The sequence below is a fragment of the Rhodnius prolixus genome, unplaced genomic scaffold (assembly GCF_049639745.1).
Source record: "Rhodnius prolixus isolate KJV_2025 unplaced genomic scaffold, Rpr scaffold_30, whole genome shotgun sequence".
Classification (NCBI taxonomy): domain Eukaryota; kingdom Metazoa; phylum Arthropoda; class Insecta; order Hemiptera; family Reduviidae; genus Rhodnius; species Rhodnius prolixus.
In genome coordinates, this window is record NW_027411638.1 from 1,024,824 (window position 1) to 1,047,061 (window position 22,238).

The 22,238-nt window shown below is 34.0% G+C and overlaps 1 protein-coding gene across 3 annotated transcripts; it reads right to left on the reverse strand.

Annotated features, from left to right (window-relative positions):
• Nucleotides 1–1,208: 1,208 nt before the first annotated feature.
• On the reverse strand, nt 1,209–20,178 carry LOC141462311 (ubinuclein-2-like). 3 transcript variants are annotated; one of them, XM_074144054.1, is made up of 17 exons: nt 20,040–20,178; nt 19,631–19,835; nt 17,733–17,846; nt 17,511–17,600; nt 16,596–16,709; nt 13,987–14,046; nt 13,696–13,819; nt 13,488–13,592; nt 12,020–12,079; nt 11,516–11,611; nt 8,388–8,559; nt 5,751–5,906; nt 3,911–3,988; nt 3,614–3,793; nt 2,281–2,476; nt 1,981–2,199; nt 1,209–1,320 (listed from the first exon to the last, which is right to left on the reverse strand). In XM_074144054.1, exons 2-17 carry the CDS (start codon nt 19,787–19,789, stop codon nt 1,210–1,212), a joined length of 2,034 nt encoding a protein of 677 aa, XP_074000155.1. In that variant the 5' UTR covers nt 19,790–19,835; nt 20,040–20,178; the 3' UTR covers nt 1,209. The 3 variants fall into 3 exon arrangements, with proteins under 3 accessions (XP_074000155.1, XP_074000156.1, XP_074000154.1); XM_074144055.1 differs by having other exon boundaries at nt 11,516–11,608; nt 19,920–20,083; XM_074144053.1 differs by having other exon boundaries at nt 19,920–20,083.
• Nucleotides 20,179–22,238: the final 2,060 nt, after the last annotated feature.

Below are 22,238 nucleotides of genomic sequence, written 5' to 3' on the forward strand. Positions count from 1 at the left end.
ATTAATGCCATTTTTAATAATACTTCAAAAATATTTCTTATCGTTTAACAAGCAACATAAGGCTCGTTCAATAAGAATTGGAAAATTTAATGATTGATTTTATTTACATTCAACTTTTTTCATAATTTCCAGGTTGGTGAGAAAAAACTTATGGTGCGCACACAAACTGCGCTATCATATATATATAAACTTTAACTTTATGTTAACATAAAAAATAATACATTTTTTAAAATATACGTAATAGTTATACATTTACAGCATTTCAAGAAGAATCTAGCTCGCGCTCAATTCCTCTGAATACAATTTTGGTTTGATATCTTCTAAAAATCGTTCTTTCTGAAACAAAATAAAATGTAAAATACTCGCAATTATTTATGTACTTGTTAATTGGCTGTTTGAAAAGGACATCGGTTCTCTGACATAAAACTGACTCTGTTAAGTGAAGTATGACGTTTCAGGTTTATGACGTGCTCTTTATTGAGTATTAGGGATATTTAGAGTATACACAAATTTTAAGAAAATAATTCTGTCATTTTTCGAAAAATAACAGAATTTAAAAAACTGAAAAATTAACTTCTGTAAAGTGGCATTTATGTGGTTGGCTTACTTTGACCAGAACCTAATTAACGGGTTTACATGATAGCACCTAATCCTATTTCTAACAACCACTTAATCGAACTCTAACGACTTCAAAATGAGGTAGAGAAACTTGATTTCTATGGAATTTCATGGAATATAAACAAAGCAAGAACTCAAGAAACTATAGGGAGAACCCGACGTAGTTTCTTGTATCAAAAAAGGCAGGCTGAGGTGGCTCGGCCGGTTGAACGGATGCTCCATCATCGAGTTCCTAAAAAAGTACTATATGGACACCCGGGAGGCGCAAGACGTAGAGGTCGTCCCAGGATAAGATGGTTAGATGACGTAGAAAGAGATCTGCGAAAGGTGGGTGTAAGAAGATGGCGCCTAAAAGCCGAGGATAGGGAAGAGTGGCACTCTCTCTTAAATGAGGTCCAGGTCCTATTATAGGACTGTAGCACCATGGGAAGAAGAAGAAGATAAACAAAGCATTATCTTTGGAGAATAAGTGATCAGAGAAGGTAAAAAAATTCTTTTTGTGTTGCAAAATGGTCGTCATTTCTAACACCGGAACTAAATTTTGCATTCCCAATTAAAATTCAATCTAAAATATAAATTTGAATACATACTTTATTTATTGTTTGTACTACAGGTGGTGTCCGAGCTCATTTGGTTCAGCACAACTAGATCTTGCATTACTTGGTCCAGCTGCATCTGCACTTTTTCATCTGCTGAACAGTACTGAAACAATTTTTACTTTTTTGTTAAGTAAATGCTGAACAGTGTACAAGCATATTTTGTACACAGCACGTTTTATTAATACAATTTTTATTAAATTTAGTAATGTTACTGTTCATTATGGATTTTAAATAACACACATACTCACCATAAGTCAGTCATGAAGTGCAGGGTGAGATAAATAGATTAAATCGCATTCTCAAAATAAAACTATTAATAAATCTCTGATGGATGGAAGTCCGATACTGGTCATGGATACAATAAACATGCTACGTCGGATAAAGACAGTGATACTATCCAGCGCTGCGTTTCTAACCACATTTTCAATATTTTTAATGATCAGTGACATTGAGTAAGAGTAGTGTTAACACCTATTTTTTTCAGAAAAGGAATAATACACAACAGCTCAATTTGATATCGTGTACGGGGAGCAGAAGCTGTACAATACAATATTATAAAAACAGACTTGGAGGCTTTCTCCGATTTTTCATTTGTGACATTCAGTTTTTACAAACCCACAGGCATTATGTGTCAAAACCAGCCTTCTTCAAGCCTTAAATACCCTCAAAACATGTATTTCCGGTAAAAATTTAAGTAAAGAATTTTTGAGTGTATCGAAAAATTTCTTCTTAACAACAGTAAGCAACTAACACTGAACACTACCTTTGATAGGTGTTTATCTCTAGACTCCGGGTCTCGCTCCAAAATTCGTTCATCCAACTTCTTGGTGCCCTGTTGGGGTGGCCATCTCCCTGAATCTCTCTTACTTCCGCTACTTTTTTGCTTCTTGTGCGATACTTTCAAGACAACTGAAACTTTCTCTTTATCCGTTGTGGCGGGTACAGTCATAGGTGCTAACTGTGTATCTTCTTTCACTTTTATCTGTAGACAGTTATATTATTAAATTTTAAGATTTGCAAAAAAGGTGATCTTCACAGGTGCAGAATTTAGTTCAAGACCTACCTCCTTGGAGCTTGCTGTTGCAGTGTCAGCTGTACTTACCACCGGCAATGACTTACTCACTGCCGGCTCTTCATCAGAAGCAGTATTCTTCTTTGACTGAGAAAAGAGTATATCATTAAAAGTCATAGCAGGAGAAGTTGAGTCCTTCAGAAACGGAAATCCAGGAGAGTAGGTCATGTTGTACGCCTCTGCTTCCCTAGAAGTAGACAAATAGCAGGTGTGAAAACTCTCACGAATTTCTCTCTTTGTAATTTACTCGGACAAATTTTCTTGAAATGTTTATAAAATTTTAATTTTTTATTTGTATTTAAGGTGCGTTACCACCTACAGTCATTGTCGTCCGGAGCCTTTTTTAATGTACTGCCGGCCTTCAGTGTCCTCTTGTTACAAAGTTCACTGTCTATTACCAGATAGTGAATAGGTCTATCACCAGAGTGTAAGGAAAAGAAAACCCTCTCTCAGAATCCACTTAAAATCAGTTTTTACGAAAAAAAGTTTTAAACCAAAAAGATAGTTTGTTACGAGTAGTAAGTATATTAACTTATATAAAGTATTCATTAATTACATTTAGGATACGAGCCTTTATTCCTAGAAGGAATGTGCATTAATATTGAATAGTGGTGTACCAAATGGAGATTACGTTGCAGTTTAGCTGGTATGTATTGTGTTTAAATTGCTTACCGCATCACATACTTAGTACTTACATGATTTAGTTTTTCTCATTTAAACAGATAAAATAATGTAGTAATTAGTAATAGTGTTTTCGATATGTTCTTGTCCTGTGGAATAAATTAACAGCAGTTAATGATTTAAGTTAATTATTGTGAATTCGATCCCGTCAAAATTAATCAATTTAAAAGAAAGTCGCCTGGATGCGCTTTCTGAAAATCGTGGAATTTGGCAATAAATTTAATTCTCATTAACTTAATATAGATGGCAGACCCTTTGACATTACACTAAAGTAGTACTGGACGTAAATTGCACATCTTTCTTATAATCCCTTGAAATTAGTGAGTCTTTCAGTTGTTTCAAAAAATGTGTGTAATGAGTATACTAAGAAAATTTCAAGCGCCAACTTAAAAAATGGCAGCAAATAAATTAAAAATTCATTCAGTAAAATTCATCGATTTCCAGTCATAGATTTTGGCCAAAACATTACTCCAATGGGATCTTCTGTATTAATATCAGATCAAAATTCTGAGGAATTTACAGTGTTTTTGAGTTATGCTAACCAGACAGAGCACATACACGTAATAATTTCTTTCTTAAAATTGTCAAAAAATGTCTTTTCAGTGAAAACTCAAATTTGATAATATGACAATTTAATACTTACATTTTAATAGCATCCACGACAAGATTGTGCAGGTTGCTAACTGTAATGGTACCGCAAGGCCAAAACGGGACGATGTTGCTCAGGAAATCCACTATGTACGTCTCGAGAGAATCTTTTTTCTTGCCTGTCATTACTACAAACTGTCTGACTTTTATCTGTACAGCTTTCTCTAGATAAGGCCTGAAAATAAAGTTAAAATCAACTCCATATTGGTCATATACTTTTTTTATTCATAAAATAATATAATAAATTCTGATGTAGACAATTGATGCAGTTACTAAATAAATATTCACTTACTTGGCCTCTTCCAAACTCTGGCGTTGTAACTCATAATCATCATTAATTTTTGGAAAGGATGTGACCACATTTTTAATTCTGTGGGGAAAGTAAATAAAAGTTCATGAATTAAAAATGTCATGTAAAAATTAACTCCCTACAACAAAAAATAATACTGGAGGATAGCACTCGCATGATCAGTTCATCATGGATAGCAAAACTGGCCCTAAGATTTCGTCAGTGTACCAATGGGGAGGTTTTTGGGGACGGTAAAGAAGATGGCGGAACTATTCAGATAAACCAGACTATCATGCTCCGTCAAAATAAAAAACATAGGACTCTAATTCCATCAAGGCGAAATACCCAAACATACTACTTACAACCATTCCTCTGTTTATAAACGTGGAGGCCAGAACCTCATATTGGCAGTTCACTTTTAGTGGTAACATTTCGTAGCAAGACCAAAGCCCCCAGTTGAAGGTTTAGAATAGTGGAAGGTCCGACCACACAAACATGGCTTATGGTTTCTCCTCACCCTTCAGATGTTACTTATCGTATTGCTCATATTAGTCGCCTTTTACGATGGACAGATGGTCTGTGAGACTTTTCTAACCCCACACTACACGGATTATACCGATGGTCATTGAACCTGCCTTATATAAAAACCCAAACTTGTCTAAAATCAAGCCTATGACCCCCTTCTTTTCGATTCAATGTAATACTTATTGTAAAATCGTAGTGATCTATTACAGGATCCTCAAAAGTACGCCTTTCTTCACCTCGGAAGCCATCACCTCAGTCGTCAATCATTTTGCTAAAGTAAAAAGAGTAGTTTGGCAAAACGTTTCAAAGTATCTTCTACAACTATCTTTTTTTTGCCCATTGAAATAATTTACTATTTGGTTAATATTACTAAACTAAAAATTTTAAGACAGTAATTATTCTTCTTCAAGGTAGTGAAATTTATTTCGGCACGCAGTTTACGATTAGATGCCACAAATCACGACTACCTTAACTAAAAAGATACTTGCGTCTTCTAGTCCAACTGTTACTAGTACTAGTGTATCATTACGAAAGAAACCTGGTACGTTCAATGACCACGATTTTGTTTTTGGGGAATGAGTAAGTTAGTTAGTCGAAAAAAATTCTAAAAAAGCTTCAATTTTTTATTTTATTTATTTTTTCAGTTTTTATCACCCGTAACACACTTTCTCTTACTCAGACTAAGAAGTGTCTCTCTAAGAACTTTCATGTTCTTTGCGATAAATAAAAGATTTTATAGTATTTCAAAATGATTTTAGACAGTTTTTTGGGTTAGGTTTAGTCAAGTTATATATTTAATACAGATATATATATAAATATATAAATTTAGATATTTATATATACATATATAAATATATATGTGTGTGTGCGCGTGCAAATGTGCAGTTTTGCGGGTGAATTTTCGAGTTTTGAGCTAGTAAACCATTTTTAAGAAATGAAGCCATAGTAAACCATACGATCATGAGAGAGGAAGACTGAATGGCATGACCAAGAGCCATTATTCATTAAGATTACCGAGTATTCCAGACTACGGTTTGCCAGAGGAACCCTCAGTGCTTGGTGAGCGGAATCATATTTCGATTTATTTATTTTTGAAAACTGGACTTGATCTCCAGATGAGCGAGAACGGACGTGAGAGGCATTCTGTAGAAAGATTTGCTAAAGTACAATAAGTTACTTATGTCGCTTTTTACAGTGATGTGACCCAATTTTTGGAAGCACGCGCAGCCCCAGCGTTATTATGTTTGGACAAATAAATGGTATGCTAATTTAGAGCATTGTGGTCAACTTAATAGCAATAACACAATAAGGGTAGAACCTGATTATAAAAGACTCTAATTGCCCATTTCCAACAAAAATTTTCTTTATTCTTGAAACTAATGTAGATTTGGTGAAGGGCAGGAAGTGGGCTAGATAAGAATATACAGCATGTCTTCCAGAATTGCTGAGCTCCTTTCGACAAGTTGACTCCAACCTGAAATTTTCAAATAGACAATTATATCAAATCCGAAAAAATACAATAAATAAACATTAAGATATTAAGATTAATAAATTCTTTACACAACAGTTTTCTGCATGACATTACTGTAATGTTTGATTTAAAAGAATTAAGTTTTACATATACAAAATATATATTTTAATCTGCTGTGAATCAATCTCACAAGTTTCTAACTACTCTCTTTCAACTACAAATGTAGTTTTTTTTTTTTAGAATATTTAACTAAATCTCAGTTGACTATTCTGCTATAAAAATAAACAAAAAACTTGTCATTTTGATAGCGAGTGACCATTAAAAAAAAAAAAATAAAAAAAAATAGAAAGATGGACTTATAGTGAAGGAAAACAAAATACTCATTGGAGTTAACGAAGGGTAGATTCAATCTCAGATATAACGAGGTTAAAACTCAGTCACGCGTTCTTACGGATTACTTGTTACTTAGCCCAGTACAACCTAGACATTCGGAAGCACATTACTTCGTCCGATTTTGCTATATGGGCCGCTTGGCGTTTTTTGCGATCGCTTTGTTCCTGGCTTTAAAATCTTAATGTTCTTGAGCAGTTACAGTTGAGCAGTTCTTGGGCAGTACAACAATATAGAGTGAGGGAGTAAGAAAAACGGTGCACACTACTTGGGAGAGTGCCCGCCGTTTGTGCAAAGCAGCCAGTCTGAGAACATTCAGAATGGATTTAACGGAAAGCGGCAAATTCAAGGATAGTTCCTGATCGATTTGTGGCACTCCCAGTTAATCAATTTTTCTCAAATTTGGTATTTTAGCAACCAATAGATTTTTATTAACACTGTTAAAATTATGTAAAATATTAAAACAGCGGTTTAGAAAATGTGGGAGATTTTTTAATGTCTTGAAAAACTTAAATTCTTTAGTAAAGTCTCTCGTTAAGAAAAAATACATTCTTAACAGATCAGGTAGGTATCAGGACGAAATAAAATTTGAGCTTCCTGAGAAATTTAATTTTTCAGATATTTTGCTCTCTTGCTTACTCAATCAGTTTCTCTCTCTCCCAAACAAAAAGAGAGATAAAGAGATGAGAAAGAGAGAGAATACTCATTTGTAAAAACACTCAAATAATGATCATACACTAAACATTCTGGTTTAAACATTGAGAATTACCTCTTGATGAAATTATTACAATTCTATTTGACAAATTTTACAAAATAACAAGCTACTTAAAGTGTCCAGTAAGCAAAGGAACACCTAACTCGTCAAATAGCTTAGCCATTAATGAGTCTTAATACAAACTCGTTGTATTCTTACGCCTATTTAGGGGTTTAATTTTTTATTTTCGGCAGCCCAGTACAACCTAGACATTCGGAAGCACATTACTTCGTCCGATTTTGCTATATGGGCCGCTTGGCGTTTTTTGCGATCGCTTTGTTCCTGGCTTTAAAATAGCTGCCTTGTATTATGTTTAATTGAGAGCCATATGTCATGTATCCACCCGGTCTAACTGATTTGAGGCGTAACAAACGAACTAAACATGATGCACGACACATTACAGTGCACAGTTACACATCTCATAAGTCAGTATATTTTGAAGCCGAGAAAAAGGTAAAAATTGAAGTTACGTTAAAAATTCACTTTGTTTTTCTCACTGACCGGAACTCACAAACCTATAGCTCAAAGCCAGGAGTCCCCAAACTTTTTACACAGGGGGCCAGTTCACTGTCCCTCAGACCGTTGGAAGGCCGGACAAGTAAACTTAAATCAACAATCTGCCCAGTATTTCTGTGGGAATTGTGGACCTGCTTTTGGCTAATGAGATGGTCAATCTCCGGTTTAGTCATAGTGCTTTGCCTTTCTTCCTGCTTCTGCTATTATTTTACACTGTTTTCGAAGCCGTGACGCGTGCATCCCGCGTCATCAGAAGTAGTACTGTACATGAGCGACGTAGCGCTTTAAGTCACCGCCACATATAGTGCTCCTCTCACTGTCCACCAATGAAAGAGATGCCCCTTCCGGAAGTGCGGCGGGGGCCGGATAAATGTCCGTCAAGCCACATGTGGCCCGTAGGCCAGTTTGGGGACCCCTGCTCAAAGCTCACTGTCACACTTACAAAGTCTACACTTTGTTTACATTTAAAATCTTATGCAACTGTCCTACCGGACCGTCTTAACAAGAAGAAACATTGACATTAATGGAGCCACAATAGATCATTGACATGGCAGTAGATTTGACTTTACAGCTACTGTTTATACACATCTAACGTCCGTCATGCCATGTAAGCACACATTTTGATATACCCATGGCGTTGAATGGTGTGACCTCAAATGAGAGTCAATTCTCGAAAATCATGCTCAAGCTATACAGCACTTTTTTTTAATTCGAATCGCCCATAACACATGGCTTTAAATTTTAAATCATCAGGTTTTACCAATAACTGAGTGTAAAGAATGTTAAATTTAAAATAATATTTGAAATGATAGATGACTGTGTACCTATAGAGAAGGGTATTCGTGGGATCAGTGAAAAATTTCCTTTGTGAACTTTTAAAATTGCCTGCGAGGCTTTTTAATTCATTTATAACAACTAGTATTTCTGGCGATAGTTCTGGAAGTTTTGGAGGCTCGTCTTTTTGGAATACATCTCTGTCGGCCGAATTACTTGTTTCTGGATGGCCAAATAAGAAAATTATAATTAGCAACAATAAAGTAAAGTAATCGCCTATTTTTTCAGGCGGGGCTTAACGTCCAACTACCAATTAGGTGTCGTGGACGAATTAGCAACAATAATACAACCCAGTCTGCATAATTCTAGTTTCTCCATTCAATAAAACTAGTTTTCATGATGTCCCAAGTTGTAGCGTCAGCAGATCTCCTCCAAAACTGTTATAATAATGACAACGGTTATAATTATGAAGAGAAACATTCTTACTTTCACAAATTTATTACGCTTTATCTTAAGATTATTTTTTTAAACTTGGCATTTTTACTAATTGTTTAGTTTTCCTAGAAGACCGCGTGACCGTTAGGTGACTGACTCTATACTGGCTAATGCGTACTGAGAGAGCAACCAGCCTTTAAATATACAGTTTTGTTAGCAATGGGAGGAAAACAGCGTAGAACAGAGTTTGAAAGGCTGAGTGTTTGATTCCTTGGAGTCGACAAACCGGTGCCTTCAAGCGTCATCCAGAAGCTTCTACCTCTTACGACTAATTAAGCAGACAGGACTGAAGATTTTGCTGTAACTGTAACTTCTTTGAGACACAATGTTGAAAGCGAAATAGCGAAATCTAACCCAGCTGTTGAAGCTAGTAGAAAAAAAATAGATCTCAGGACACAATCCCGCGAAATTGTAAGCTAAAAGTAAAAGTAAAGTAATCGCTTGTTTTTTCAGACGGTGCTTAACGCCCAACTACCAATTAGGTATCGTGAACGGGGGCGGAAGCTCATACTTTATTATAAACAATTTTTTCTTGCAAGTAAAAAGTTTCATGCGCGGGATTCGAACTGGGGATCTCCCATTTATAAAGCCACGCTCTTGACCACTAGACCAACACCCGCCCCAAATTGTAGGCTATTTTGTTGCTACGCTGACAGTGGCTTCAGTGGGTTTGTTATTCAATCGTTTTCCAAACAAAACCTTCTGAATATGTTTAAGTTTTGACAGGAAATACATGTTTTGAGGTGTTTTGATTCCGAAAAAGTGATTTTTTTTAAAACAGAATAAATAGAGTATGTAGTTATGTTCATTATATATCGAACTGAAAATCGCAGGATTTGGTATTTCGTTTAGGTGCTATCAACCAGACGACAAAAGTTCTTTAAAAAGTTTGTATATTATGTATTAGGATTAAGATCAGTAGCGGGACGGGACCCAAGCCCCGCGGCACCACAGCCACAAGAGGCTTTTATGTTGTATGTTCTTGAATGTAAATTTGACACTTTTATATTTGAAATAATTTTTTGGAAAAAGCAAATTAGGTCGTTGAGGTTTGTTGTAGGACTTTCCTCTAATGTGCCATAATTCAACAATAATTAAAACTACTGCCATAAATTCTAAGTTTAAAGATAATCGTCTGGTCGTTAGGTGCGACATTACACAACGTTGTTTTGCCACTTTCACGATAAAAAATACGAACTAGTTTCTTTAATCTTAGCTTATAAGTATTTCGGCCTTTCACTTTTGGAGCCTTCTTTTTTAGAGAACGCTAGTCTTTAAAGAAGTTCTGGCAAGTTTATGTAGCTTGTCACAAGTCGATAGTTTTATTCAAGTGAATTTATATAATATTAAAGGCAACAAGAATTCAAGTTTAGGGGAAACTTGTGATACAACTATCTATCACATTAGTTTTACATACCGAACTTTTGATATTAATAACTGTTATTTTGTGCAATGTTATAAGAACCTTGAAGAGCAGAAGACTTCTGTAGTTAGGGGGCAGATCAGGAACATTTGCAATACATTCGCAACACTTCAAAAATAGACAATACGCATAGTTTCTAAGTGAATCCATTTCTAATTTGTATGTGGTGCACAGATTATCAAAGATATTAAATAACTGCTGAAAGATGATTGTGTGTTTTATACAGAAGAAATGCAAAGCCATTGAATTTTGAAGTAGAAACATAATTTGTATTCTGACAACAAAGTTTGAACCTTTCTACGACTTTTCATTTTTGTAATATTCTGTTTACAAAGCACTCAATCCATACATACACACATACAAAATCATTTGGACCAGAAACATTTTTTTATTCTATTCAAGGGATCCTATAACTTGTATTTTCATTGAAAACCCAATTTAGAAAATTTGATACTATCACAATAAGTACATCCTCTTTCTAGAAATAAGAGAAAGTAAACAAAAACAAAAAAAAATAGAAACCTTAAATGCGAAGAAATTTCAAGGTTCTCGCGAACCTATTTCCTTCTAACTTGAAATTGTAACTAGGCTTGTAATGACAAAATTTGGTTGTTATTAAGTATTTAGCTGATCTGTATGTCGTACAGTTTAGGGTACTTGAATGGATTTTTTTTTAAGTGGTAGTCCTCAGAAAACCTCCATAAAAATCAATTTTCCTAGGAAACTGTTTCAAATAAAAGTTAAGTGAGACATAATACACGAAGTTTAAAATAAAATCAATGGAACTACTTATTTGAAAATCGCGAAAAACCGGGCAAAAACTGTTCAATAAGTCACGTAAATTTATTAAAATAAGAGTATGTACTAAACGTGAGGATCTCTATATGCAATCGGTTAAAACTAAATTTTAAAATCTTAATAAGGATCGCAAAACTTCCCCTGACCAGTAAGCTAAGTAAGCTAGAGAAATTGTAAACTATGGGAATATTGTTTCGACTTCTTTTTCTGCCTCTTTACAGTTTTGAAGGAAAACTCTGGTGTCGAAGACTTGGGCCATCCGATATTATTGAATACATTATTTCACTAAGACTAAAAATATTAATAAAATTTCGTATAGCTTATCTGATAAATAACGAATGATTAATTTTTTTGTTTCAGAACTTTAATCTTTTTCCCACGGTTTTCTACTTGAATTTAGTGAAGTAATCATTTTATTACTGATTAGTTTAATTTGATAAAACATAATTTTTTAAGACGTACCTGAATTTGAGATTGCCGCATTCGTGTCTCCACTGTCGTGCTCAGTCTTTTCGTTTAAATCACTATTCTGACCTTTGTACCCTGCGGCATGAACTTCTGAAAAATAAGATAATGATTGGTCCTTATTAGTGAAGCAACTTCCATACAGAAGAAATTCACCCAAAACCTAGCAGAAACACTTGAGCTGAGTAGTTGTATTTCAATCATCGCTTGCACTTTATTACCCTGCAAGAAATGATAATCGACTACATTCTACGGTCCACAATACTCAACACCCGCGTTACCTGATATCACTTCCTTGAGGTCATCTAAGCTTAATACCTTTATGCCTATGAAGGTCATTTACTGACACCTAAGATTGCGATCATCAGCTGCTAATGAAAGCGGCTTGAACGCTATACAGTGGAGGTTCTAAACGTATTTTTCAAAGTGCGCAACATTTGCCTTAAAGCGTTGTATAAAACACAAATCTCGACTAGATTAAGCGATTTGTCTAAAACTTGCCTTTATCCAGCGGCGGATTTTTTACATCAATTTGAGCTGAATTTTCATATACATCTGCACCTGCAAATAAAATAAATCAATTTTAGTAACTAAATATTTACAATTAGTTTTTATCAACTACAGAAAGTTGAATCCAAACAAGTGGTCACGGCTATACTTCTGTTCCACTTTTATCGTAGGAACACTAATGCAATTCTAATGAACACTATTGCAAAGAGTAAGCTTTATGCTCGTTGAGGCACTTCTTAAATTCCTAAATACACCAATACCTCGCTTTGCGTCGTTTCGTTTTGCGTTTTTTCGAAGTTGCAACGCTGCTTAATTAGTACTAATTTTCACTCTGCGTCGTTAGATTTTCGAAGTTGCGTTGTTTTGGGTTCGATTGAAATTTTCATTTTTTTCTAAAAGATAGCAACACTTTTGTTTCTAATTTCTTTTGTTTTAGAAAGTGTCCCAGGCGGTAGCTACGAATATCAATTGCTACAAGGAAATTTATTTTACGTTAAAAAAAAAAGCTGTTCAGCAAACATTGGACCAATTTTTTGTGAAAGAAAGCCGACTTACGACAACAACCACTATGGACTCATCAGACAGTGATTAATTTTAATTTGGTTTTTCATAAATTAATTTTGTTTTAATTGAATACAACATACTTTTTTTTTGTTTTTTGTATGTATGTAATAAAATTTTATATTATTTTTGCTTTTTAAATGTTTAATTTGTTCAATTTTCTTTTTAAAAAGCAGTATTTTCGTAACCCTGGAACCTATCTTCGATCTTGACATGGTTTGCTAGAGAAAATCCTAATTTACTTTGCGTCGTTTCAATTTGCGTCGTGTTTTTTTGGAACGTAACCACGACACAAAGTGAGGTATTAGTATATAAGATTAAATAATTATTGACGGTCTAGTGGTTGAGAAATAGCTCGCAAATGTCCGATAGGATGACTGTTAAGAAAATAGTTAAATAAAAGAAAATTCCGAAAATCTCAACAACGCATTCAGTAAAGACGCAATTTCGTAAACCAATTATCTTAAAACTTGAAATGTTTGCAATATTTCTTTTAACCATGTTTTTACCGTGAAATTTTTGTTTATCTAGGTGTAAGAATAGATAAAATCATTTCGTAATATCGCACGGTTGAGGGATTTTGGAAATCTTTATTATCAGGCGCAATGACAAATAGAATAGTATTCATACGTATACCTAATAAGTGTTGTGTAGAAGAGAATTAAACCACTTCTGAGAGTTTCAGTTTCTCCCGCAACCCCCCTCCCCAAAGGTATCGGGAAAAAACTTCAAACAAAAATGACTGCTTGTATAAATTTAGTTATTAACCAAGTTCAGAATAACCCGTTTAAATCTTTATTTGGAAATTCATACGAATGTGTTGGAAAGAAATTAGTTAATAAGAATGGTAATAATTGCAACCATCAAAGGTAATAAAGAGTGAAATAGAGGTAGTTACCGGTGCAATTGCTGGATTCGTTGCTGACACTGGGGCCTTTAGTATCCGAGCTGCTACTGCCGCTGTGGATCTTGCCGTGAGCAGGCTTAATGCTTTCCTTGGATACTAAAACACGAAAAATTAAAAGAAACAGATATTATCCAATATCTGACGGGTAGTCCAACTCACACCTACAATTAACTACACTGTCTTTGTAAATTTATTTCACCTTCGTCCACAGTTTTCATTTGTGCCATTTTGTTCGGTTTATTGTTTCTTTTACCATTTGATATTTTGGAATCACGTTCATCCACTCTATCAGCCTTCTCATTACGGCCATCTCCTCTGGTTCTCTAAAGCAAAACAGACAGAATATTCTAGTGATACGAACAAGAAAGGAAAAGAACATTAATTTTTTTTGTGGGGGGACATATCAACTTCTAAGGTCATTAGCGTCTTGGACGGTTTTATCTTATAACACCATTCAGAACACAAAATTCTAAAACCATCTTTTACGTACTTTTTCCTCCGAAGAAGTTTCATCATCATCTTCTGATTCAGACTCTAGCAATCGCTTCCTCTAAAGTAAAAATAAATTTAATAATAATAATAATAATAATAAAAATATCACATATGTACATTATATAGGTATAGCAATGTGAGAAAGGCCAAGTTTCTTTTTTTAAATCAATTTTAAGACTACCCATTCAGACACCGAGTGCCTTTGTTAGAGTAGAGTCAGGACGAATTCATATTCAATTAAAAATCTTAAGTAGAATGCTTAGCTGGTGGATTGTACTATTAAAAATGGATAATAATAAATTACCAAAGATGTGTTACTCTAGATTAGCTCAATTAGACAATAATAATGTAGTCTCCTTCCAACTGGTACACTCATCTTAAACACTATTTGACTATTATTGGTTGTGAACGGTTAATTAACCAGAACATTAGAGAGATTTCAGCCTGTAAAAGTGATATGTTAATCGCATTTAAAAATCACCTGTTGAGCAAAGACGTTGAATTTGTTATAAATTCCAGATTTAATGATCACTATAGATTTGTCAGTCCTCTTGGCTCTAATGAAATGTCTTATCTTCAGATAGAGGGAAATATTGAAAAGATAAGGATTTTAGCGCAGTTGCGCATGATCTCTAAAAAACATCCTAGAATTTTAGTTCGTGATGTGAGATTACAGTTTTTTTCCAAATGAATTGTGCGACTTTTGTAACTTTGGTCAAAACGATTTGTATCACTTTTTATTTATATGCCCCGAGTTGAGGACCCACAGATTAAAATTTATCAATAAGTATTTAAAATCACATGATGATTCTGCACTTGATAATTTAACAAACCTGTTAGCCACTAATTCTTCAAGCCAAATCAAAGACATATTTTTATTTATTCTTAATGCCATTAAATTAAAAAAATAAATAAATAAAAATCATTTCCTGTTTATATATTGTAAAACTAGTATTATGAATTTTTCTGATTGTTAACTCAGTTTTTCACTATTGTCTTTACTAAATTTACTTTTTGTGATCTGTATTTTATGACACATTGTACGTTATTATTGCCAATGTTCCAACTCCTTTGCCATGAAGATTATTCTTCAGTGCAAATAAATAAATAAATAAAATAAAATTATATAGGTATAGGGCGTAATCGTCAAAAACTACACGAATAAGTGCAACGTTGAAAAACTCCGACATTTTTTCCATTTTTATACCTTTTAAGTCATTGTAATCGCAGTGTAAATTCTTTTACACAGTTTCCATCCCTACTACATTTTTATATCCCATTAAATTGCATTTTCTTCTAAGCAACTTAGTATCACTTTCCTGTCTTTCTCTTACGTTTTCACCTTCTTCCAAAAAACTTATTAGCACTCCTCTAAAACTTTTCTTTCAGTCTCCATCATCTTCCCACTAACATGTGCCACTCCCCATTAACTTTTCGCAAACTTATTACGTTCTACAACTTCTAACCAAGTTGGTACCACTTTGTCATTACTTAATAGTCACCAATTTGGTAGCTTTAGTTTTTTCTTACATTCTACGTTTTCCAACTACTTTCCCACTTTTATTCGAAATGATTTCTCAATAATTTGTTTTTATGAGTTCTTTAAGGGCAGCAACTCTAAGCATTCTTTTAAAAATCTCTCCAGTGAAAGTTACGCTCGTATGAAGGTACACAATATCAAGTAATATTGAAAGTATTGCTCATTCTATATATTAAGGAAATCTGTAAACCGAATGTGTAACTTAACAGAATAGACTTTTGAAGTTTGGAATTGTCTGAAATACTGGACGATAGATTATTTCTAAAGTTAAGATGACTGTAAAAATATATATCTATTACTTTCATTTAGTAAAATTACTTTAATGATATGAATGTTATAAACGTTCAAAAAGTAGATTTTATGTGTTCTTAATATCTTCTGTTAGGATTCATGAAAACGTTGTTCAAAGGCGAAGTTAAAGTACTAAGAAAGCCCCAAAAGTAGTAAGAGAAATCAGAAAATTTAACTAAAACACTCAGGCTTTTTCTAACCTTTTTAAGTGGTTGAAATTACGAGCTGAAATATGAATGAAATATTTGGTATCAGCTAATTTGTGTATCTTTTGACGTTTAACTTTTTTACCGTAAGTTTTTATGGAGGTTACATATTTTTACCAAAACTTTAGTATAAAATGCGATTGTGTTAGCTAAACGAAATATTAAATTCTTTGTGCTTCTTTGATTTTCCTTTTTTAGATATTACTATCAAATAATTTCGTTTCTGGAGATATCAAAATATTACTTTAGAAAAACGTAATTTCAAAAATTATGTTTCGAACCAAATAGAAAAAAAAATCACTGAAGTCTCTTTTCTGGTTAACTAATTTTCTTCCAACTCGGAATTTCGGAAACTAATTTCATTCTTATTTAATATTTACAGGTGTTAGAACTGTAAAATAGCCTGAAATGTACTTTTGAGGAGAATTTTACACAACCTTCCTTAATTGGATATTTTCATCAAAACTTAATAGTTTGTCAGATTCAGCATGTTCACGTTACTGCTATATTTTCTTCACCCACACTCACAAAAAATCATTCCCTAAAAAGTAGTGAGGATATTTGAATTACCTTGACCTTCTTAATATCAAAATAATCATAAACTTTCTTATACTCGAGTTTGCCAGTGTTCACGTAGAAGCCACCTCGTTTTGGTTCGGTATTATCGGGTAGCGCTTCTTCTACCTGCAACAATATATTTATAGCCAATTTGAGGGAGGAGTGCAACAACATTGTATTGTTTCTCCTAATGTGGCGAGATGAGGAAGCGTTCCTTGCAGTTTCCCTAACAAGACTTTTCCCTTAAAGAATTAGCCTTCATATCGCAACCAGAATTTTCCTCCTCAAAACTTGATAAGTAACAAGATTTGTTTTACTCCTGCATGATTACATAGCAGTTTGCTAGAAGAAAGATCGTGTGGTGCTTCCAAGGAATCCGAAACTTTTGAGCAGCTCAGCGAAATGCCTTTTAAGTGCAGCCGTCAAAGAATGGATATACAATACGTATCAGAAATAGTGGGTGAAAACAACAGGCATCAGACAGAAGAAAAAGTTCATTATTAGCTACTCGACTAAGTTTAGTGCGCTTTTACTCCGACAAGGCTACTTGTAGGTCACTGCGTGCTACAAAAAAAATGCATCGCATATCAAATGTGTATCTTTTGTCGAATAAAAAATTAAAAAAAAAAGAAAAGCAAAACCGCACGTCTTATCAGTGCAAAGGGCTGAGTGTTTCACTTTTTAGTGAAAAATAAAGTCTTCATACTTCCGCCAGAAGCCCCTCTCCACACTACTATTTTGGAGTGTTGAGGGATGTAAGTGTTGGAGTGTTGTTAGTGTGGGAAACCTGCAGGGATGCCAAGCTCCCAGAAGAAGTGGCTAGTCCACTTCCCCATACGGGTTTAACTGAACTGTTCTCTTCTAAACACTGAGCTAGTTCAAAAACGCCGAACAGTATAAACAACTAATATAGTGAGCTCAACTTACCGCTTCTGTATTGTCAATGAAAGAATCATTTTCATCATATCCAGCACCAAGTTCAGTATAGGTTTGGTATCGCATGTTACTGCCTCCTCCCTGTAAAATTGACACTTCATCTGATGCAACGATTGGTAGATAAGTAAGTGCGATTGTCAAAATGACATCATGAAATCAAAATCATCAAAATGACATTGTCAATATATTACAGATCACAAAACTATAACTGACATATTTTTCTTCATACTGTAGCGCAATCTTCTTAAGTGCTTCCTCGTCCTCACTATTAAACAGATCTGACGCACCATTCAGCTGCTTGGGTTCATATACTATATTTAATTTTTCCTGTAAGCAGGAGAGAAAAAAAAATCTGGATGAAACACATGACACTAGCAGCTCAAACTTAAGATGAAGCCTTACTTCTCCTAAAAATAATTTGTATAAAGAATGTTTCAAATTAAAAATGATAGCTTCATATGTGTGGCGTGTTGTAATCTCAAAGTAAAGATAATAATGTTATTTTTTTAATTAAAAAAAAGTCAAATATCAAATGAGTCAAAATATGCCGATGTTGTCCGATTTTCCTCAGTATTCACTACGTATTTACTTATCCGGCTTTATTCTTACAAAAATGCCGTCAAATGAGTTACTTCCAGCGCTTCCTATTTTCCCATTCTCCGGATCGAAGCCCTCTAGTATCAGTATCCATCTCCATCAGAATGAAGTATCCTGATGGCCTTCTTTTACGCACATCCAGCCTGCTCCAGCGGCTTAAGTATTTACCAAATTATTTAAAAGAGCCACAATCTTACAAACTAAATAAAACCGAACTTTGTTCTCGACAGGTGACTTCTATTCAAATAATACGTCTTAACGTGATTTCTATATAAGTTCTAAATTAAATCGCAACCACTGAAAAATCCAGCCACAATATATATAACTTCCTGTTAACAGGTTTGTACCAAAACCTTAGTAATACGTGGTTTTAAACATTAAGTTTAAACATCCTGCAATCTTTTATTGGTTCAAACTAAACTAAAGACATTTCTTCTGCATTCAGAAAACCTCTAAAAAATTATTTCCAGGTAAATCTCAACTTTAAAAGAGTATAAGTTCGAAATCGGCATCTCTCCTATTTCCGGCAATAGCAAAAAGTATAATAATGACATTCATGTCACCACATCAAAATAAAGTAAGTAGTATTTGTACATACAGATATTATATAAATATTCTGAAATATTTAAAGATACCTAATCTAAACGCACACATCGTATATTGAATAACTTGAATACTTAAATAATAACTTAAATAAATAAAGTCCTCAGCCATGTAAGAGACTTTGATATCCTTAGGGCTAAGCAGCAAGAAACATGGCACTGTCACTTTAATTCCTTATTAGGAAAGTGATGGGGAAAGAAGGAATAGCCACTTTTTCAGGAAATTTATCGTTTCTACGTTACAGGTTCCCAATCTAAGAACATGAACAACACTTGCACTGACATCACAAAACATACAGATCCGGTAGAGATTGTCATACTAAACTAGATATACCCAAAGGCTCATAACCGCCAATAAATGTTAATAAAGTCTCTTGTACACAAAAGGAAGTCTCTGACTACCAACGCCCTGTGAATAAAATGTTACGCCTAATACTGCATACGGAGCTGAAGCTTTGACCTTTTCCAACCCTACAATGTAGCTACTCGAGTATGAGAGAAGAAATCTCAGAAAAATAGGTCCATTAACAGTGAAAGGATATAGACTACACAACACTATGATGCCAAGAACCATTCGGAAACAGAAACGTACATACAGTTAGCAAGACAGCGGTAAGAAGGCTACACGTACGCTTAGAAAACACTGCAATTATCAAAAAGTGCTGTACTATGAACTAGGAAAGAAAAGAGAGCAGGCCAAATGCGATGGAGGGATATTGCAGAAAACTGAGTGTCTGAAACAGGTAAATTTTAGCTGATTGGAATAGTGAATCCATGAATAGCAAAGACCTAGCATTAATTTTAGTGCCAAGAAGTTAGTATAGTACATTTTGGAAGAATAAGTGATTTTTGTGTATATCCTTCTAAATCTACCTGATTTATTTCACTTCGTATAATAAATGAATAACTCACTTTCTCTGCTTTCACAAGATCTTGATAATTGAATATAGCACAACCGTCTTTATCGGTTTGACTCAAATCCACTGTAAGTCTGATAGTTTTTGAATGGCACTTTTTCATTGTGAACTTGCTTGAATTAATAGATTCAATGACTCGTTCAGAGGAATCCATTGCACAATTTCATTTGAATTCCATTTTACCAAAAACAGAAACTTAACTGGAATTAAAAAACAATCCAATTATCAATTTGGGAAACGTTTTGAAACGACCACGTTGTAAGTTGGCTAGATTTCAGTGTTACCTGACTTGCAGAGCTTACATATGCTTTATCTTACATTATTTTAGTAGTGATGTTAAAAATATATATTTATGTATCAGCAAATTTCACTATAATTATCTTTAGTAATGTTTAATTTCATACCTTACGATACCTTCCTCTCTCTAAATCTCTGTAACATTAGTATCACAATCTTACCATACCAGTTCCAAAAATCTTCCCACTTAAGCATTTTTAAAATTAATAATTTTTACTTATAACTTATCCTCTTTTAAGCTGCAGCAGAAATATTCAAAACAATTAATGGACTAGTGATATAAGGTGTGACGGGCGACAAACTATAAGAGTGGTGAAAATGCACCCCCCTTTCGTAATTACTTTTAAAATTATGTGACGAGTTAGGGACGCAATACCAAAGTGAATTAGATGAGATTAGGCCCAAGATCTATATCCTACAGAAAAAAGCATGACTTTTTTAAACCTTTAAATTTTAATTTAGATTGAATATTATTATTATTGTGTTTCTAATTACATTTTACCAGTCAAATTTAGAGTTTAGAGGAACGTTATGTTCAATAGTAGAGCATATTAATCCCAAAATAGATCAGTAAGCATAGGTATGTTGTTTAATCTGTTAAGAGACGAAATTTTCGAGCATGTTTTACACATAGTAATATAGTGCCCAGTTACTTGAATTCTAAAATTGATGATGAATTGTGGAACAAAAAATTAGATAAGAACGCAGAGATTTCTGATCATTTGTGGATCAGGAAATCGTCTTATCTAGTGGAATGTAGAAATTTCGAGGTCAATTGTAAATCGTCAACTCACGGCCGATACTTGTTCTAAGCTCACATTTTATACAAAAGTTAGAAATCTTCGATTGCAGAATCAAATGAGCTGTTCAGGCCAGTCCTCTATTAGCAAAGTCTCCATTGAAGAGTACTCTAACTGTTACGATCTCATATCGATATTAGAAGTCTTTTTAAAGTAATAATAATAATGATAATTAATAATAATAATAGGGCCATTTATATAAATGGCAATAAACAAATTAAAAGTAAAAATAGTATTATTTTTAAAATTACCAACTTTTCATAACAGTTAGTGACAGAGTAAACATTATACCATGTCTCTGTACAAATAACAACGGATTGTAGCAGTAGTAGGTAGCTCTCCGACACGTAGAATAGTAGTTAGCTCTAACACGTATCAAATAATGGAGAAAAAAGCTTACTGGGTAACACCCTAAATTATGTAATAAAGGAAAAGATCGAGTTTTGTTATTCCGAGTAAGAGCAGGAATCAGCGTACTACATCCTTTACACAATATTCCGCTTGTATTACTTTTATTTATTTTTTTAATTTAAGGCACTCAATATCTGAGGTTATTGACGTCCGTAGCTTTTTTCAGTACAGTTCCGCCACAAAAACCATGTCCATCACCGGATGGAGCTGTAAGAAACACCTAGGAAGAGAAAATCTAAAGGCCAGCTACAGGAATCAAATTCGGAATCTCAACGTGGGAATCCAGTATACTAATCACTGAGCTAATCCCTTCCTTCTATTATTCTTCTTAGACATGGAATGTCAATCCCGAAAATTTCAATCAAATCAGTTTAGTGTACACAAAAATCAAAGTTGAAGAACCTCTAAGAATAATAACATCTTCGGTGCTTTTGCTGAATAATTAACATTGCACTAATATTTAACTGTGAGGGAAGGGATTAGCTATGCGGATAGCGTACTGGACTCCCACGCGGAGGTCCCGGGTTCGAATCCTGCTGCTGACCCTTAGATTTTCTCTTCCTAGGAGCTTCTTACAGCTCACTGTCCGGTGATGGACAGTGTTGTCTGTAACGAGAGAATACTGTTCGGAGGTCGGCAGTGAACCGAAAAAAGCTCCGGGTGCCAATAACCTTAGATGTTGACGCGCCTTAAACATAAAAAAAAAATATTAAACTGTGCATTAACATTTTTTTACTTGGTAACTGGTTAACACTTTACTAATGTAATGAAGATCGTTGTGCAATGTTAATTAGTCAACATAAACCCTGAAGATAATGATGTACTTGGTGCGAAAGCTTAGCAAAAAAATTAAAAAAGGCTATAATTTCTCTTCCCGCTTGGGATGAATCTAACAATATTAATGGTTAACCTTAAAACATAGAAAAGGTATACATATACATATTTAAGTTGTGATTTATATTTTACTATTTAATATCTGAAGTAATTATTTAAGAAAAAGTGAATTACCTCTTTCTTGGTCAATTTAATTCTCTAACTAAATTACTCAATTATTCTATTCTGAATTTTTTTTTTTTTAGACATTTGCGGACATTA